The sequence below is a fragment of the Lynx canadensis genome, chromosome A1, assembly GCF_007474595.2.
Source record: "Lynx canadensis isolate LIC74 chromosome A1, mLynCan4.pri.v2, whole genome shotgun sequence".
Taxonomy (NCBI): Eukaryota; Metazoa; Chordata; class Mammalia; order Carnivora; family Felidae; genus Lynx; species Lynx canadensis.
The window spans coordinates 213,950,753-213,970,691 of record NC_044303.2 but is presented as its reverse complement, the minus strand read 5'-3'; the positions used below and the strand labels follow the sequence as shown (position 1 = coordinate 213,970,691).

The window sequence follows — 19,939 nt, the reverse complement described above, 5'->3', positions numbered from 1 at the left end:
CACATGAAAGTGTATTTGTTATTCTAATACACTTAGAATTACACTTAAGTTTTATTATCAAGGCAGAAATGCCTTCTAAAAAAAGGAAAGCCCCAACAGTTATTTTAGCTGACAGGTTTTAGATGACCGTAAGTTTTAATATGAGCCAACAAGTTAAGAATAGCTAAGAAAAAAAATACCCGACGTAAGCTGAAGCTGCACTAATAGAGTGTCTGATTCATGGGTTATAGTACAGGATATTCTTCACTGGTGTGCACAATACCATACAATATGGCATACAATTAAAATTTGGGGCCATCACATTTTAACCATATTAGGGAAAACACTGATAATTATAATGTATTCAAAGGGAATCAATATGAAACTTATAAGTATGGGTATTATTTCACATAAAAAGTAGAGGACCTGGGAACATTCAGTCTAGAAGAGATGACTGGGGAAGATATGAGAGCTGCCTTCTAATAGAAGAGACTTACTCCATGCTGCTCCAGAGAACAGAACTAGAACCAATGGATGGAAGGGTGGCAGATTTCAGCCCAATATGAAAAAGAAAAAAAAACAAAAACTTAGAACAAAGTCCAAAGAAACTCTTATAATTTATATTTGGAAGAGGTTTTCCACATTTTGATATTAAAAATAGCTAATAATTTCTACATATATGACAACTGAAAGACAGGAAAAGGGAAATTTAAATAGTGGAAAATTGGTTTGGGATTGACATTTTCTATGGATAATTCCACAGCCTTAAGAAAAAAATGCCAATAACATATTATACTTCTTCAAAATTCCTAGAACTGAGAAAAAGAATTATATTTAAAATATAAATACACCAGTTCTGTGAAACTTATATTTAACATTTACTGATAAAATTTCACACATTCAGACTACACTGCATAAAAGGGGTTTGTTTATATAAAAATTTAGATAGTCTTGGACTCCTATACAGTTTCCATTCACCCCACGCTATTTATCAAAATATTTGTTCACACTTCTTGATCCCCAAAACTTGTCCTACAGGACAAAAAAGAGAGTGGGAATAGAATAGGAACATTAAGTCAATTTGACTTATACTGCCTCTGATCCTTAAAAGACCCTCTGACTAAGAAAGGGAGGACAACATGCTCTGGTTTAAGCCCACTGTCCCCTCATAATTATTAACAGTACTCTCTCACACCCATGTGTCTTGGCTTGAACAATAAATCTTATAATCACCCTTCCCAGTAACCATATAAAAAGTATGTCAATACCTTTAGCAATTATCATAAAGTACATGCCTAGGGCTGCCTAACCCAACTGCTCTTAGCCAGATACCTACCCATCATCTGGGCTGAAACTATATCCTCTACCAAAAGCATCATGATGAACGATGATCTAGTCCCAATTCCCAGGGGTTTAAGGGCTAGGGCAACTGTCTGCTGTTCAAAATAAAGATTCTCTGGTTATCTTAAACCCATCTGGGAAATTCTTTTTCAACTTGAAATATCCTTAGAAAAACTGCCTTTAATGTGATGTATATGACCAGCCTGGACCATACCAATTCAATTAAATATCTACTGGCTAAGTCTAAATAAGTAAGTAAATTTTTAAAAATTCAAGTTCAAATTAGTTTAAGCAAAATTAGTCTTAGGTCGAAATATTTTAATCCAAGGATTGTGCCTACTTTGGAGTGTTAGAATAAAAGGTCTTAAATTATATCCCTACATAAAATTTAAGGCTTAATGGTCATTAATTTTTTAAAATAAAACTGGACAAGTAATTAAGAACCCAAGTCTTGTAATAAAAATTTATTTGTGAAATGAGAAGACTTTCATTTTCATTCAGAAGAAGCTTCCATTTAGATAATATCCTTTGTGAATAAATTAAGTCTAATAAACTTCAGTCAGTTTTAAACCAGGACAAACTAAATAATTAACCACAAAACAAACATATAAAAATATGTGTAAGCAAGGTTATGAAATACTTGAAGAATCAGACATAAAATGGAAAGGTATTTCTCTTGGGGGTTGAAAAATAAAATATTTAGGGAATTATTAATATTAAAGAGTAATGACACTTTTTATATTCTTGGACTTAAACTGGAGGTTAATGGCCAGCTTTCTCCCCTTCCTTACCAGAAAGTGAAACCAACCAGAGACCTTACCACAACAGATAGCTGACCAAAATCACCAGACAGTTGGAAGAAAGCCTACTATAAACTGCAAAAGAAACAGGATTGATCCAAAGAAAATGAATATCTCAAGGCAACAAACAAGAATTTTAAAAACTCTGATTTATCCATAAAATAAAAACTTTACACTCTGGTAGAAGATAAAGTTGAGGGATACAGACAAGATCAGAATATGAAAACTAGAAAAGAGAAGATAATCTAGGAAGTCCAATATCCAATTGGAAAGAATTCTGAAAAGAAAAGAAAAAACCAAATGAAAGAAATTAAGAAATAGTATTTCCCATTCTGGAAGGGAAGCATATATTTTCAAATTTAAAGGGACTACAGAGTGCAAAATTGAATGAAAGAACTACATCTAGAGACATATAGCATTTTACAACACTTCAAGGTTTAAAAAAAAAAAAATCTTTCAAGTCTCCAGAAAGAAAAAAAGTCAGCTGTATACAAATAAATGAAAATCAGACTTTTACTGATAACACTAGTGGCTAGAAGACAGCAGACTGTCTTAAAAATTCAAGAAAAGATGATTATTAATACAGAGTTCTGTACCCAGCTAAACCATCAAGACAGAATTACTATTTTTTTTGACATTCGAGAACTGAAAGAGTTTACTACCTATACACCACCCCCCTCTCCGAAGTAACTAACATGAGGATGTACTTCAATAAAAAATAAACCAAGAAAAAAAAAATGAGATCCTATAAACAGTGGATCCAAATCCAGGAGAGAGGAGAGGCCAGGTCAGCAGCTGTGCAGCAGACCGACACAGGCAATGAGCTTAGACTGTAAGTAAAAACAGTATAGAGGTCTCCAGGAGAGAAATGTCCAGGAAAACAGGATTGGACAAGGGACAGTATACCAGGAGCCTGGAAAAATCTTAAGATACAATCAAGGCACCAAAAAGATGGGGGGGGGGGGGGCGGGTGGTAATGAAAGGCTTCAGCAAATATGAAATTGCTCAAGAAAGGCATGATCCTGGTAAAAGACACCACAGTTAAGCAATCAGTAGGATGTAAAAAACAAACATCCATTTGAACTTGAACCTAGGAAGATTGTTCTATTAAGTGGCACAGGGTTGTAAAAATGGAACAAACATATTAGAAATGATAATCGTACACCACCACCACTTGGCTCCACAGTAAGTACTACTATTTACAATCATAAAAGAATAAAAGTTTTTGCATTAAAGTTTCAGAATCAACCTAAATTACAGAAGACAAACTACGATTACAGAATATAACATAAATGTTAATCACAAGTACAACCACAGCTAAGTTGGGGGATGGGGTGGGGAAAGAGGGAAAGTAAAGCACCAGAGTTCCAAGATTCTTTTCCTAAAATAGAGAGTACTGAGAAACTGACTACCTTTGATGGAAATGGAGTGTTGAAGTAAGAGAAATAGGCATATCAATGAATTTGGAAGGAGAAATGAGAAGCATGAGAGAGTATGTACTAACTCCTGACTGTAGAAGTCAAAATATAATGCATAAAAAAGTTGATAAATTAAGATACAGAGAAGCATATGATTTCATGATATGCAGGTTAGAAATAAAACCAGAATGCACTAAAAGTAAGGGTCTCTACAAAGTGGAACTGGGAAAAAGGGAGAAGGAAAATAAGAGAATTTTTTCATTAAAAGCCCTTCTATACTATTTTATTTTTGATTACAGTATTATTACTCTAGGGGGGAGCATGAAAGTATTGGAATAGAATTCTCAAACTGGCAACTTGAATAACCGACGAACCACCCACCACAAATTTAAGATACTCCTAATTTCTACATTTCTGGACTAACCTATACCCAACCCTGAGCCCATTTTTAGCATTTGCAAGTTCCATTAGTATGAGTTGGCTATTATACTAAAGTTATAGTCACTACTGACATTAAAACAACTATGTGTACCAATGACTTGTCCATATAAGTGGCATCTGGTAACAGGGAAAACATTTCTATACCTCTTTTTTTTTTTTAAGTTTATTTATTTAAGTAATCTCTACACCCCACATGGGACTCAAACTCACAACCCTGAAATCAAGTCGTATGCTCTTCAGATTGAGCCTGCCATGCTACTCTCTATACTTTTTAATCTTTATACAAGTGATTTTCAAAATGTGATCCAAGGACTACTAGGATCCAGGAGGTTATCCCTTTTTCAGTTACAGATTGCTTTCATATAATTTAATCCAAATAATTTATTGCTTTCATATAATTTAATCTAAACAATTTAATAAAAATCTCTGTAAAAGTGTGAGGTAAGGCCTCTTGTCTCACTATTTTGGGGGGATAGTAATCTAGTTATTTTTCATAAAGAAATTTGGGGTTAACATGTGGTAATTTTATTCTTATTTTAAAATGACTTAATAATTTTAAGTTTTTACTTATTTTGAGAGACAGAGCAAGCAAGGGAAGGGCAGAGAGAGAGGGACAACAGAACCCCAAGTAGGCTCCACTCTGTCAGCACAAAGCCCGATGCAGGGCTAGACCTCTCAAACTGTGGGATCATGACCTGAGCCAAAACCAAGAGTCGGATGCTTAACCGACTGAGCCACCCAGGTGTCCCAATAAATATTTTTTTAAATTCTAAGACAGTAAATATAACCCACATAAACAAAAGCTCTTTGGGGTCTTCAATAATTGTAACTGCTTGAGGGGTCCCAAAACTGTAAGCTTCAAGAACCACCATTTTATCATAGAGCATTAACTTAGAGTCTATAATGGTATTCATCATTCATTTCCCCACTCTTTAAATTATATCTTTTTTTTTTTTTTTTCAGCGTTTATTTATTTTTGGGACAGAGAGAGACAGAGCATGAACGGGGGAGGGGCAGAGAGAGAGGGAGACACAGCATCGGAAACAGGCTCCAGGCTCTGAGCCATCAGCCCAGAGCCCGACGCGGGGCTCGAACTCACGGACCGCGAGATCGTGACCTGGCTGAAGTCGGACGCTTAACCGACTGCGCCACCCAGGCGCCCCTAAATTATATCTTTAAACAAAAACATTTCCTTCTATTCTGTAACAGGGAAACAGTTCTCCAGGAAAATGAGCAGTGCACATGGTCAGAGCCTGGTGCCTACAGCTGCAATAACCCTATCCAGGGCTCCAAATCTCCCACTTTGCCTACTGTGCTGCTCAACAAACATCATTTTCTGTGTTAGCAGACATGAAAGGCATTGGGAAGCAATGGCCTAGAACTCTGGGACTCCCACGAGAACCAGCACAGAAGGTGAATTAGGAAAAAATCCATTCCCCCCACTTCTTTTAAAGATTTTTAAAAAATGTTTATTTGTTTTGAGGCATACGTGGGTGGAGGGACAGAGGGAAGGAGAGAATCCCAACAAGCAGGCCCTGCCCTGTCACCACAGAGGCCACACGTCAGGGCTCTTGGGGCTGGTTCCTACAAACCATGAGATCACAACCTCAGCAGAAATCAAGAGTTGGACACCCAACCAACAAAGCCACCCAGGGACCCCCATTTCCCCTTTTAAGGGAAAATTGTAAAAGAAACTTTACTATCTCAGCCTTGGCTCTGGGGAAAGGGGAAAGAAGTCTCCCCCGACAATTAATCACAAGCCAGCCTTCCCCTAGTTTGGGCTCTGGAATGCACATTCTCTAACTAGGAACACTCCCAGCTAAGAAGTTCGCTTAATGTATCTCTGGGCTGATAGTGCTTCCAGATGCCACAAAACACATTTTCCTCTCTAAATGCTACAATGTTCCAAGAAACAGGAGCTCTCAATAAAAACACAACAAAACCCACAAGGAAACAAGTTACTATGAGCAAGAGTTTGCAGAATAAAAAAAAAAAAAATTTGAAAAGACTAGAAGAAGCATTAGAATTATTAGATACAAAATATAAAATAAGTACACTAAAAAAAAGTAAGAGAGACTATCAAAACTAAGACCAAGGACCAAGAAATTGATCAAACACAACCAGATGAATTTTTAAAAGAACAAAACTTCCAGAAACAAAATACACTATATATAAAAATTATAATCAGGAATTTAGAAAGGCATTACATAACTGATTAGACATGGCTGACAAAAAAAAAATTAAACTTAAAATTGTCTCCAAAATTACTTAGAATGGACAGAGACAATGAGGTGAAAAATATTAGAGGTTAAAAAATCAGGAGGAAAGAAAAAAAGTGGTAAGTTACATCTAAGTAGAGTTGCAAATGGAGAAAAAAGAAACACACCTAAAATGAATGTCTGAGATATCCTAAAATTAATAAAAAAAATAACAATCCTGAGATTCAAGAGCCCCAACAAAGAGAAGCACTGAGGGAAAACAATTTGCCTACAGAGCCTAAGTGATGACTTCTCAATAATGAGAAACATGAGATTAAAAACACACACAACACACACACAAAATGTTACCAGTAGACCCATATTTAAGGACATTTTTAAAGATTTCCTTTAGGAAAAATGAAAATGATCTCAGAATGAATAAACTTATGTTTAAAAAGTGGTAAATATAGGGTGCCTGGGTGGCTCAGTCAGTTAAGCAACCAACTTGTGGTTTCAGCTCAGGTCATGATCTCATGATTCTTCAGTTCAAACCCCACATTGGGCTCCATACTGACAGTGCCGAGCCTGGTTGGGATTCTCTCTCTCTACCCCTCCCTGCTCGTGTTCTCCTCTCTGTCTCTCTCAAAATATATAAACTTAAAAAAAAAAAAGTGATAGAGGTGCCTGGGTTGTTCAGTTAGTTAAGCTGCGACTTCGGCTCAGGTCATGATCTCTCTGTGAGTTCGAGCCCCTCATCGGGTTCTGTGCTGAAAGTTCAGAGCCTGGAGCCTACTTCGGATTCTGTGTCTCCCTCTCTCTCTGCCCCTCCCCCTACTCGCACTCCCTTTCTCTCTCTCTCAAAAATAAACATTAAAAAAAATTTTTTTTAATGGTAAATATGAAATTAAGTTTAAATAATCACTAATATGGGGCACCTGGGTGGCTCAGTTGGTTGAGCCTCTGACTCTTGATTTTGGCTCAAGGTCATGATCTCATGGATCATGGGTTCAAGCCCTCCACCCCCCTCTGCCCCTCCCCGACTTGTGCGTGCTCTCTCTCAAAATAAATAAATAACTTAAAAAAAAAATCACTGACTATATAATTTTGTTCAACAATGACTAGTTGTGGGGTTAAAAAAAATCTAAAATATTGTATAATAATGGCACAAAATCAGGAGAGGATTAAGATTAAAGCATTTTATTTTTTTTTATTTATTTTTTTTTAATTTTTTTTTTCAACGTTTATTTATTTTTGGGACAGAGAGAGACAGAGCATGAACGGGGGAGGGGCAGAGAGAGAGGGAGACACAGAATCGGAAACAGGCTCCAGGCTCTGAGCCATCAGCCCAGAGCCTGACGCGGGGCTCGAACTCACGGACCGCGAGATCGTGACCTGGCTGAAGTCGGACGCTTAACCGACTGCGCCACCCAGGCGCCCCAAGATTAAAGCATTTTATAGGGAAGCAAAAATAACAAAAATAGGGAGGGGCACAAAACAGAAGAGACTCTTAAATATGGAGAACAGAAGGTTGCTGGAGGGGTTGTGGGAAGGGGGATGGACTAAATGGGTAAGGGGCTTAAGGAATCTACTCCTGAAATCATTGTTGCACCATGTGCTAACTTGGATGTAAGTTATAAAAAATAAATTATAGAAAGTTAAAAAAAAAAAGGCAAGAAAGAAAAAAAAAATAAAGCATTTTAAGTCCTTATATTGTTTAGGAGAGTAAAGATAATGATTAACTTTGGACAGTGTGAAATATCCATATTAAATTTCTAGAGCAACCATTGTAAAACAGAAACAATGTTTAATACCTAATGTTGTAAAAGGAATGAGAAAAAGTCTCAATCAAGAAAATGTAGACTGCTTCTGTCACTCACATTATTAAAGGTGTTTTTTTTTTCCTCCTCTGGAAAACATACTCTGTGTGTGTGCATTATTTTTAATTTTGGATAAAATGTCAAATTGATTGATAGACAAAATGTTTTTTTCTTTTTCATGGCATTCAAAACACAATTCGATCTTTTCATGAGTCCAAATTTAATGCTCAACATTGTTGGACTTCTCTAAATTTTCCAGGTCAAATTATGGCATTTTATGTATCTACCAAAGCACTGAGAGATTTTTTTTCTTTTTTTTCTAACGTTTTAATTTACTTTTGAAGGAGAGAGAGACAGAGCATGAGCAGGGGAGGAGCAGAGAGGGAGACAGAATTTGAAGCAGGCTCCAGGCTCTAAGCTGTCAGCACCGAGCCCAACATGGGGCTCGAACTCACAAACTGTGAGATCATAACCTGAGCTGAAACCAAGAACTGGACACTTAACTGACTAAGCCACCCAGGTGCCCCTGGCACTTTTTATATTTTTGAAGTAATTTAACAAATTATTTACAGAAGATTAAGGGCTAATAAAAACCTATTAGAAACCCAAATTTTTATTCCGTATGTTCTTGGTTTTAAAACAAACCACGTTCCCTGAGCCTAACTGCTCATCAACTTTTATGCACAAACCACAACATTTCTATCTCATAAATGTGGAATCCAGATTTCAAATGTATCTCCAATGAGTTCTAATTTATTACTTCTGGCTCTTCTTCCTGCACCTGAACTGTCAAAATACAATGCTTAAAAAGTTTTTTAGAACATTTGATGGCTCCTTTTTTTTTTTTGAGAGACAGTCATCTTCTTTGCTCCATACAAACATTTTCAATTTTAAGTCTGGAATGATCAATCTAATCAATCTTTTCCTTTCTACACCATCAACTTCCTTCCGATTATCTTTGAATACATACGTACCTTCAGTATCTGTCCACTGATAAATCCTATCCAGTAAATTGTGATGCATAAACATTACAAAAAGATGAAAGAATTCTGCCATATACACTTCTAGCAAATTGAGATGTTGAAGATCTTGTCACAGAATATTATGTAAGAAGTCCTTCCTACTGACTGATTAGATGAGAATACCATATTTACTTTTTTTTGAGAGAGAGAGACAGGAGAGGAGAGAGAGCAGGGGAGGGGCAGAGAGAGACAGACAGAGAGAGAAAGAGAGAGAGAGACACAGACACACACACACACACACACACACACACACACACACACACACACACAAGCAGGCTCTTCACTCTCGGTGCAGAGGCCAATGAGGGGCTCAAACTCACCAACCATGAGATCATGACCTGAGCGGAAATCAAGAGTCATATACTTAACCGACTGAGCCATGCAGGTGCCCTTACCATACTTACCTTTTAATCCTTAGAAAAACTTGATTTTTCACTGATTCCTGACTTAAAAAAAATGTCATCTAGGATATTGTATCTAAAGATTCTTAGTCTGAGATTTTGCTTTTACAATCAATGTCACTATCATTAGTCTACAGTGATCCTGTTTTTTGGCATTCGTGCTATTTATCTAATAATTGTCAAATATTTTCCTGTTAATTTTCTTTTCTTTGCCAATATGGACAAAGTATGAACAGCTTGGAATCCTCAACTGTGCTGAAGGACAAAACTAAAAGCCAACTACAATGGTAGTGTCTCTTTCATATGTCTTCAAAGATGCAAAGATGAGGACAATGCAATCAATGTCCTCCAGTTATTTCACTATTGTACTACCCTTCTAGGTGATTCCAACATTCCTCCATTTTTCTATCGTATTAATCTTTCTTAGTGTAGTTGGGAATAAGTGACAAGAGGAAATAATTCCTAGGATGATGAAACAGCAAAATGTTTCAAGACATAGAAAAGTAAAATCACTAAAATCCCATATGGTAAATCTTAAGACTTATAAAAAGGACCCAATGGATCCATACAGTAATTGCAAGATAAAAATGAATTTTACTCCACTTTTAAAAATTAAGCAGATTTTCTTTGAAGACCTCTAAAAAGGAACAAGTCATGAAATGTCAATCCTTTTAACTGTTTATAAATAGAACTGCTCAAAAAAGAAATTCACCAACTATTAGGTACAATAAAAGCTGATGGATACTATAAGGTAATTAAACCAAAGTGCCTTGTAACTTTCCAAACTCAAGAAAAAATACATTCTTCATTATTTCACAAACACATTAACATTTCTTCAGTTAAAGATATGAATATTCACAGTAAGTAAAATGAAAAACAAAACAAAACTAGGGTGCCTTGGTGGCTCAGTCAGTTGACTGACTCCTCTGATTTCAGCTCAGGTCATCTTACAGTCCGTGGGTTCAAGCCCCATGTGGGGCTCTGCGCTGACAGTGTGAAGCCTGCTCGGGATTCTCTGTCTCCCTTTCTCTGCCCCTTCCCTGCTCGCTCTCTCTCAAACATAAACAAACATTAAAAACAAAAAACACACAAACTAAAAATAGGCTCCTGATAGATCAATTTTTTATTGTCAAGTGTTTTACAAACTTACCAGGAGTATTTTCAGTAGTTTTTTGATTTCATAAATGTAGATAAGGAATTATAAATGTGTACAATAAGATACTGAAGTCCTTAATAAAGCTAGGATAACCAGATATTCTCAAAGTAATAGACAGCCAGTGAAGATTTTAAGCAGAAAAGTGGTGTGACTGAATTTACATTTTATGATGAGTATTCTGTTTACAATAAAAAAAAAAAATGGTTTGGGATGTGTAGGACTGGGAGAGTGAGAGACGCTATAAAGCCATCTTCATAAATAACAGCACTTCGCCCTCATCTAGATGATTATCGTTTAAAAGGTTTTTGTGTTGTTTCCTATCTTTCAGAATGAAAGACCATGGAAGTGCATCTCAAACTCCACAGTGAGAATCCTAAAATTCCCCATTTTAGTATTTCATTTAAACTCAAGTATGATCATTATCATGGCATGGCTATTTGCAGGTATATTTATCCTCCCACAGGACATCCCATGAAAGCATAAACTCCTTGAGTACAGAGACTGCACATATATATTGTAGATATTCATTAAATATTACATGTTACTCCCTAAAAATGTATTTTAATATACATATTATATAGGAAATATCTTTTAAAGCCCAATGTAATCTTTATTTTATTAGTATGTCCTCTACAAGCCTGAATTAAAGAGCTGCACTGCACATAGCTTTCACACAGCACTAAGGAATACTATACTCTGAACAGTGACCCTAATTCTGAGGAAGGAGTGCCAAGGGCAATTTATGGCCAAGCATAGTGGGTGCACTGCACACCTTCAATCATTTAGCTAAGTAATTCTAACATACTTTGTCAATTACTACACTTATAAGCCCAAGGCCTGTCTTCTGATTAACATGATGGTGTACTTCTGAAAACTAATTTGGCTGATTTAACGAATATGTCTATTTATTTTTTTTTTTTAAATTTTTTTTTTTTTTAACGTTTATTTATTTTTGAGACAGAGAGAGACAGAGCATGAACAGGGGAGGGGCAGAGAGAGAGGGAGACACAGAATCCGAAACAGGCTCCAGGCTCTGAGCTGTCAGCACAGAGCCTGACGCGGGGCTCGAACCCACGGACCGTGAGATCATGACCTGAGCCGAAGTCGGACGCTTAACCGACCAAGCCACCCAGGCGCCCCCGAATATGTCTATTTAAACAGCTATACATTATAATCCAACTGCTTATAAGCATAATTCTATCTCTGGGATCTCTATTTTATTCCGGTTATCTATTTGTCTATCCCTGTAACTGATTAATATGACATTCTCCTGTTTAATAAAGTTTGGGTATATGATAATACAAGACCTTCCTTGTCATATCTTACAAGACTGTTATGACTACTTTTGGACAAACACTATTTTCATTACCAACATTAGAATCTCTTTATCAAGTTAACCCCTGTCCCCCAAGACTGTTGATTTTTATTGGAATTGCATTATATAGATCACATAGAAGAAAGTTGATAACTTGATGGTATTTTTTCACTCCACGGACCCAGTCCATCCTCATTTATTTATGTATTCTTTTATGGCGTTTATATCCTAATGTATTTTTTCCTTAAGTGTTTTGTAGATCTCATTAGTTCTATTTCTACTTAATAGGTTTTGTGGCTATATAAAAAAAGATTTATTTTGAAATTTAATAATCTAACACAATATTGCTGAAACAGGAATGTTACCAATTCCTGCCTGATTATAGATTCAGAAAATTTGCTAAGTACTTACTATTTCTCTTATTTTTGTCTGTTGGCTGCAAATAAAATAATCATGTTGCTTGCAAATAAAAAATTTCCGGGGTACCTGGGTGGCTTGGTTAAGTGTCTGATTCTTGATTTCTGCTCAGGTCATGATCTCAAGGTTGGTCATGAAATTGTGCCCCTGGTCAGGCTTAGCATGGAGCTTGCTTGGGATCTTTCTCTCTCTCTCTGCCCCTCCCCTGCTCATTCTCTCTCAAAATAAATAAACTTAAAAAAAATCTCCTTCCTTCCCCATTAAAATGACACGGTGGCAGGGGGAGTGGGGGAGTGGGAAGCACCTGGGTGGTTCAGTAGGTTGAGCATCTGACTCTTGATTTTGGCTCAGGTAGTGATCTCACATTTGGAGAGACTCCCATTGACAGCACAGAACTTGCCTGGGATTCTCTCCCTTGAGCGCGCGCTCGCTCTCTCTCTCTCTCTCTCTCTCTCTGCCCCTCCCCTCCCCTCAAGTGTCCTCGCTCTTAAACATTTAAAAATAAGTAAAATAAAAAAAACAAAATGACACAAATTGAGGCCCATCAATTGATACTCAATTACCTACTTTTAAAACATTTTACCTTGAGATTATGAAACTCTATACATTAAATATATGAAAGACATCAACTAATGAATTCCTTTAAAACCCTTATAGTATTATTCAAATATCTATACTTCATAGAAAACTAACATTGGTAAAATGCCTACTGAAAATCAGGACCAGGGTAGGAAGTTTTTATATTTAATCTTCACCTCAAGGTAAGTCAGGTGAGGGAACAGTCTCAGAAAGATGAAGTGATTTGGCCAAATGACTGATGGGATAGAGCTGAGATTCAAATCTGAAGTCTCACAAGCTCCAAATTCATGCTCTTCCCATTAGAGTATACTGTAAAGCAGTTTACAAAAGCACAGTCAAGCATACACCTTAAACATTCTCTACAGGAATATTTTGGCTCACACTACCCTTAAGGCTACTAATAACATAGGCAAGAAATATCATCAATGTAACAGTAGTAATCCTTTTGGAAAGAAAATTTTCATTATTTCAAACTCATTCAAGCATTATGAATCCTAAGATCTCTGATTCAACAATGAAAGAGCTGATATAATTAGCAGTTGCAGAATTTTTTTTATAGAGCCAGTAAATTTCCATCACCGTGATTGGTTTCAAAAACCTGTTCACCTGGTTTTTCACCTTCTCAGTTAGGGATTACTCCTTTTTTACCCTACTAATGTTACTCTCATTCTTTCCTCAAGAGAGTATTCTTAACACTATATTCAAAATAAACTAAAAAGGAAAGAAAAAAAAAATTCACCAGCTATCAACCTACCCAAGTTATCTTAGTGATGTGAGGAGATACTTAACCTTTAGGAACAGACATACTAAACAGATCTTAAGAATCACTGATGAGATGCCTTCTTTTGAATTAGCAGATGCTGAATTTAAACTAATGTCCAGATGATAGTCAAAATCCACTTAAACATTTATCCTTAAACAACATTTGCTAAGATTCTAAGAATATGGGGGTAAAGTAATTATTTTATATTTTTATAAAATCTCTACCCAAAAGCCTTTAAATTCAATAAATATTAGATATAAAAAGGGTAAAAAAGAAAGTTACCAAATGATTTTTTCAAATAGCTAACTTTAAATTATTCAATGATACATTATGAATTATATATAGGACAAAGAAAATTAGTTTAAGCAAAAGCTAAAGATTTAGGTTATCCAGGTAACAAATAGCTTGATTAGATAGAAAGAGGACAAGGAACTTGTATGTCCAAGGCTTGTCTAAATAATAAAGGGAGGGGCGCCTAAGTGGCTCAGTCAGTCAAGCTCTGATTTTGGCTCAGGTTTGTGAGTTCCAGCCCCCTGTAGGGCTCCGTGCTGACAGCTCAGAGCCTGAAGTCTGCTTCAGATTCTAGGTCTCCCTCTCTCTGCCCCTCCCGTTCATGCTCGCTCTTTCTTTCTCTCTCTCTCTCTCTCTCTCTCTCTCTCTCAAAAATAAATATTAAAATAAAAAAATTATAAATAAATAAGGGAAATTGGCTATTTAAAACTCTCAAAGAAATGTTTATGTCCTATTAATAGTAAAATATAATGGGATTATATTACTATTTTATTATATATATAATACACATAATATATATTATTTTACACATTTATTACACATACATGTATCTGTATATGCCACAACCCCTTTCAAAAAGTAAAAACTATGAGTACTTCTCTATCACTGCCAATGAATGAATTAAAAAATTGATTTTGAGCCTATGTAACTATCAGAAAACTTTTTTTTCTATTGAGAACTATGTTTCCCCACATTCTTTGCTACACTAAGTCTTCATAACTGTTGAAATACTTTTTCCAAGATTGCAAAATTAAATTTATCTGAAAGTCTTTCTTCTCAAACAAAAAAGGTTAGCTCTACTAAAGTAGGTTACCTACCCAACCAAGTCCCCCCCTTTCTGCCATGAAGCCATCCTATTTTCTCACCATACTTCTTATCTGCTTCATCCTGTGCCCCACAAATTAATACTACCAGAAACACATACATATAAACACATAAACTAATACTTAAAAGTATTTTGATTACTTCATTTCTAAGGAGGAAAAAAGGTCAAAAAAATGAAAAGATTTTATCTGCAACAGTGGCTAATAGGCATAGGTTTATTTACTTGCCTTAAAAAAATACAAAAAGAAAAACAGTAGCTGATGGAACATGCAGCACAAGGACTGAGTGCTTATCATGAAAATATTTAATATGCATTATACAAATAAAAAAACTTAGTTTATTTAGAAGTTAGCAGTGAGAAGTAGAACTTACAGCCTTACACAGACAGCTATAACCAAGAAAACTAAGAACTAGAATGAAATGTAGACTTAGGTTACTTTGTTACTTGTATTCAATGAGTTATTTGTATTTGATTCAACACATTATCCACAAGTAAATGCTTAAAATTTCCAAGTTTGCATCCTTGAAAATAAAAAACAAAAACTAACAACAAAAACTTGCAAAGTAAGCCCTTGGTCTTCCATGTCTACAAGTTACATTATAGTGATTTCTAGACAGGAAGAAAAACAAGCATCATCACTGCATTTTTTGTATATGCTTTTATTATTAATGCTATTTATCTTCCTTGAGCTGCAGGATTAGCATTATTGGGCCTGATTTCTTTCCATAAAAGCAAACAATTTGCCATGTATTATATCTATATACAAGGACAGAACATATTAACAATTAGTTTTGCTGGCATATGCATAAATAAGTATAGTTAAAAGACTAGTATTTCCTTATTAGACACATAGATAAAATTTAGTAATTTGGATGGTTGTTACAGTTTACTGAAACTTGAGATTCAAAGCCAATAGAAAAAGTAGGTACAGAAATTCTGTACTACTTTTCTATACTGGGATAAAACACATACATACAACTATTTTATCAAAAAAATGATTAAGTGGGGTGCCTGGGTGGCTCAGTAGGGTTAGGCATCCAACCCTTGTTTTTGGCTCAAGTCATGATCTCATAGATGGTGGGATAGAGCCCTACATCGGAACTCTGTGCTGACAGTGCAGAGCCTGCTTGGGATTCTCTCTCCTCTCTCCCTGCCCCTCCTTTCCCCCACCTCTCAAAATATAAATGAACTTAAAAAAAAAAAAAAAAAGGTTAAGCATCTTTAAGTTAGCATTTCCTCTCCCATTTTTTTTTTAAACATTTTATTTATTTTTGGGAGACAGAGACAGAGTGTGAGTGGGGGAAGGGCAGAGAGAGAGGGGGAGACCCAGAATCTGAAGCAGGTTCCAGGCTCTGAGCTGTCAGCAGAGACCAATGCGGGGCTTGAACCCATGAACTGTGAGATCATTACTTGAGCCAAAGTGGGATGCTTAACAGACTGAGCCACCTAGGCACCCCTCCTCCCCCATTTCTATCTGTAGGTCTGGACTAGAAAACAATTATTTCAAAACTGCCAAAGAACCCATTCTATTTTCAGCAAATAATCCCAAAATCTATCACTCTGCCCATAGTAACAACAAAAATACTGTGTGAAACAAGTAAAATTTTTAATGGTTAAATACAGCTTTGTCTAGAACACATAGTACTTGGTAGCACAGGATTTATGGCACAGATGCTGATTAGCTAGCTTGTTTTCCAGGAAAAGAAAATGGTTTTTTTCCCCTCTCTCCATGAAAATTATTAGCTCTAAAAGATTTTTATCAAAGTAACTGATGCTTTGTTAGTAGCAAAGAATTTGTTAGTGTTTGAAAAGCCCCAAGATCTTGCCCCCAATATTTTCTGGAATGTCTCAAGATAAAACAGATTTGTAAAAATTGCCGCATGCGTTTAAGAAATTCAACGATTAACAGGGGCACCTGAGTGGCTCAGTCGGTTAAGTATCCGACTTTGGTTCAAGTCGTTATCTCAGGGCTTGTGAGTTCAAGTGCCGGGATTCCGGCTCTGCGCTGACAGCTCAGAGCCTGCAGCCTGCTTTGGATTCTGTCTCCATCTCCCTCTGCCCCTACCCACCTCCGGCATACTCTCTCAAATATAAACAAACATTAGAAAAAAAAAAAAAGGAATTCAACAATTATAAAAATTTAATACCAATTTTTTAAATAAAATGTACATTTACACATTTTAACATCTCTTAAAACCAATGGGGTCTTAAGCACTGTATACTTTAATTGGCAACAACTTTCTTTGGTGATATATAAAATAAAGCATACATAAGCGGTATCTTAGAATTCCATGAAATATAGCAACCTTTTCAGAATTACAAGCTTTTACTCAAGAAGACAGCCGAATATCTCATTTTACAGATGAGGAAAATGAAAGCCCAAACAAGTGATGCCCCCCCCCAACGACATAAAATCAAGAGGAAAAAAGACATGGAAGCCAGGTCTTCTGATTCCCAGTGATGCCCTTTGCATTACACAACCTAACACCTGAAGTTAAGGAGATAAAAAAATTCCCTCGGTTTAACCAAATAGTTAACACACATATCTAATATATCTCTTTCTATAAAAAGCTGGTCGCTTAGGAGCCCTGTAGGTTTATGGCCTGAATCTGAACACAATGTCTCAGACTGACTCAAAAGCAACAACGACCACAAAAAAAAAATCTAGCGCGTTTTTCTCTTTTGATAAGATGTATAATGAACTACTGACACTTCAGAAATTAGAGCTTCCCTTAAGGTACAGATTTCATTGGATGCATCACAATGTCAGTACAATCTCGCTCGAACTCCCCCCCCCCCAACCCGCCCCCATACTCGAGGAAAAAGACCCGCCAAAGGGAATTATTACCACCTCCCACCCCCCCCCCGGCCTAAACTCAATAGCTAGAATAAGGCCATGGATTCATTTATCAGTACTAGAAACTTCGCACATCTTTACCAGTCTACCAACTACAAATTCACAGGTGGTTGGTATGTTTACATCTCTCCCCAGAGGAAAAACTAAAGGAACCCAATGTAGTTGACACCCGCGGTTTGTTTGCAGGTTTCGAGAGGAGGGACAGGAGGAGCCGAAGGAGAAGGTACCCGAGAAAACGACACGTTATCTGGCTCAAGGGGCCTCGGCACTGGGCGAAGACTGGCGCACGGGAGGCGTCGCGGAACAGGCGGGTGGGCAGTGCGACTCGGCGCTCCCCTGCGCCCACCCTCTCCATTCCCCAAGTGGGAGGGGGTTCAGAGGTGGGAACTGGACAGGCGGGGCGGAGACCGGGGGGGAGATCCGAGCCCCGGCCTCGCTTCCCTCCCTCAGCCGGCCGGGCGGGGGTGGCGGCTGGGCTCCGAGGCCGCGGGAGGCCATTTTAGCTGCGGGGCCGCCGAAAGCCCCGGCGGCCCTCCACGTCCCAACACCTCGGCGGTCTCTCGCTCCCGCCCCCACCGAGGGGGCCCCTCCCCGTCGCGGGCCGAGCGGGGCGGGAGAGGCCGCCGGGCCGGGCCCGTCTCGGGCCCGGACTCGGGGGCGCCGGGCGGGGGCCGGCGCGGGGGCGTTGTGTCGGCGGGATGTGGGCGGAAGAGCGAGCAGGGGTAAAGAAGGGAGAGGGCGGGGAGCCGTTACCTATACTGGGCCGCAGCCGCCGCCGCCGCCGCCCCGCTGTGGGTGAATCCAAAGTAGTTGCCGGTCGCCATTTTGGCATCTTCCCCCAGCCGGCTGGGCACTGCGGCGGGCACGGAGAGTCGGGTCCCATGGCGGGAGGAGAGGCGCAGAGGGGCAGAGACGCCGAGGGAGGGAAAGGGAGAGAGAGAGGCGCTGTGAGAAGCCGCCCTCGCCGGGCCGGGGCCAGGGCCGCGGCCGCGCCGCCTCCCCCTCCCGCCTCGCACTCCCTCACTCACTCGCACGCCCCGGTGGCGGCCGCCGCCTCCTCCCTGGAGCCAGCCCCAACCCCCGCGCCTCCCCGCGGCCCCGGGCCGGGGAAGGGGCCGGGCAGGGACCTCGGCGGGGCACATTATACTCACCATAGGTGAAAGAAACTACAGGGCATATGGGAATCATGGGCTCGGGCTGCTGCTGCTGAACTCTGAACTCTCACCCACTGCCTCCCTCCTCTGCCCCGCTCCTCCTCAGCGGAGAACAGACCGCCGCCTCCCGTCGCACTGCGCAGGCGCCCCCGCGCTCGGCACCCTGGGAGGTGTAGTCCCGGTCGCCTTAGCGGCTCTGGCGGGCGCGTGCCAGGGCCTTAGCCGAGGCGGGCGGGGGAAGCTGACGGGCGAAGGCGGGCCTGGTCTCCCCCAAAGTGATGGTGACTGCGAAACGCAACAGGAGCGATAGAGGAGCGTGCGAGCAGCGCCTCGCCCCAACGTGGAGGGGGGGCGGGGGAATCAGGGAGAGATTGGAAAGAGTGACGCCTGTTAGCCTTCTCTTACTTTTCACTCTCACTTTTGCGTGTATGCAGTATTCTTTACCTTTCAGTCCTTCTCGCTTTTGCACTTTTAATTAGAATTTGAGCTGGACTAATTTGGATGCTTCCTTAATTCTCTCATTCCTGCTTCTGATTCCTAGCTTCCTAGGGGAGGAAATGCCTGGGGAGGAGAGAAAAATTGCTGTTGTGTTGAGCTGTAAGCACACCCCCAAAACACCCCTTCGGAACACCGTCTCCGCCCATCTACACCCACTCTTTGAGTCCTTCAACTTATGTTTAGCCCCGCCCCCACCTCAAAGTGTCAGGCTAGGTCCTGGAGATGTATCAGTGAAGAAAATGAAGATCCTTGCGCACATAGAATTTACCTTCTGGGGAGGGAGGTGGAGAGTGTCAGACAATCGCAAATCGTGTGGTGGATGGTGATTGCGGCTTTAAGAATAAAGTCGGATAAAAAGGAGGGAGGTGTTATTTTACGTAGGGTGTGGATAGAGCGACCACTTGGGTAGAGCCTTGAAGGAAATGAGGGAAGAGCCCGGTAAATACCTGAAGGACAGCAAATGGAGGGTCCTAAAGCCAAGTGCTCAAGAGCAGCAAGGAAGTTAGTCTGACTGGAGTTGAGTGGTAAGGATACAGGATCTTCTGAAAGGTCCTTGGTAGGGATGCCAGGTCTTTCATGGTAAGGACAGAATACTCTCTCCCATGCAAGCATCTCTTTCTTCCTCTGCTTTCTCACTGTTTTCTCTTTGCTTTCCCAGTTCATTTC

General features: G+C 39.1%; 1 protein-coding gene across 3 annotated transcripts in view; it reads right to left on the bottom strand.

Annotated features, from left to right (window-relative positions):
* Nucleotides 1-18,912, bottom strand: part of ZFR (zinc finger RNA binding protein) — an 84,328-nt gene extending 65,416 nt beyond the window's left edge. Inside the window, exons 1-3 of one of the 3 annotated variants that reach the window (XM_030331800.1) lie at nt 18,773-18,895; nt 18,375-18,474; nt 477-500 (exon numbers count right to left, since the gene is read on the bottom strand). In XM_030331800.1, coding sequence (XP_030187660.1) covers nt 477-500; nt 18,375-18,474; nt 18,773-18,809 — 161 coding nt within the window. In that variant the 5' untranslated portion in view covers nt 18,810-18,895. Of the gene's footprint in view, nt 1-476; nt 501-18,374; nt 18,475-18,772 lie in introns of all 3 variants that reach the window. The other 2 variants (XM_030331786.1, XM_030331794.2) reach the window with 2 other exon arrangements.
* Between the last annotated feature and the right edge of the window lie 1,027 nt (nt 18,913-19,939).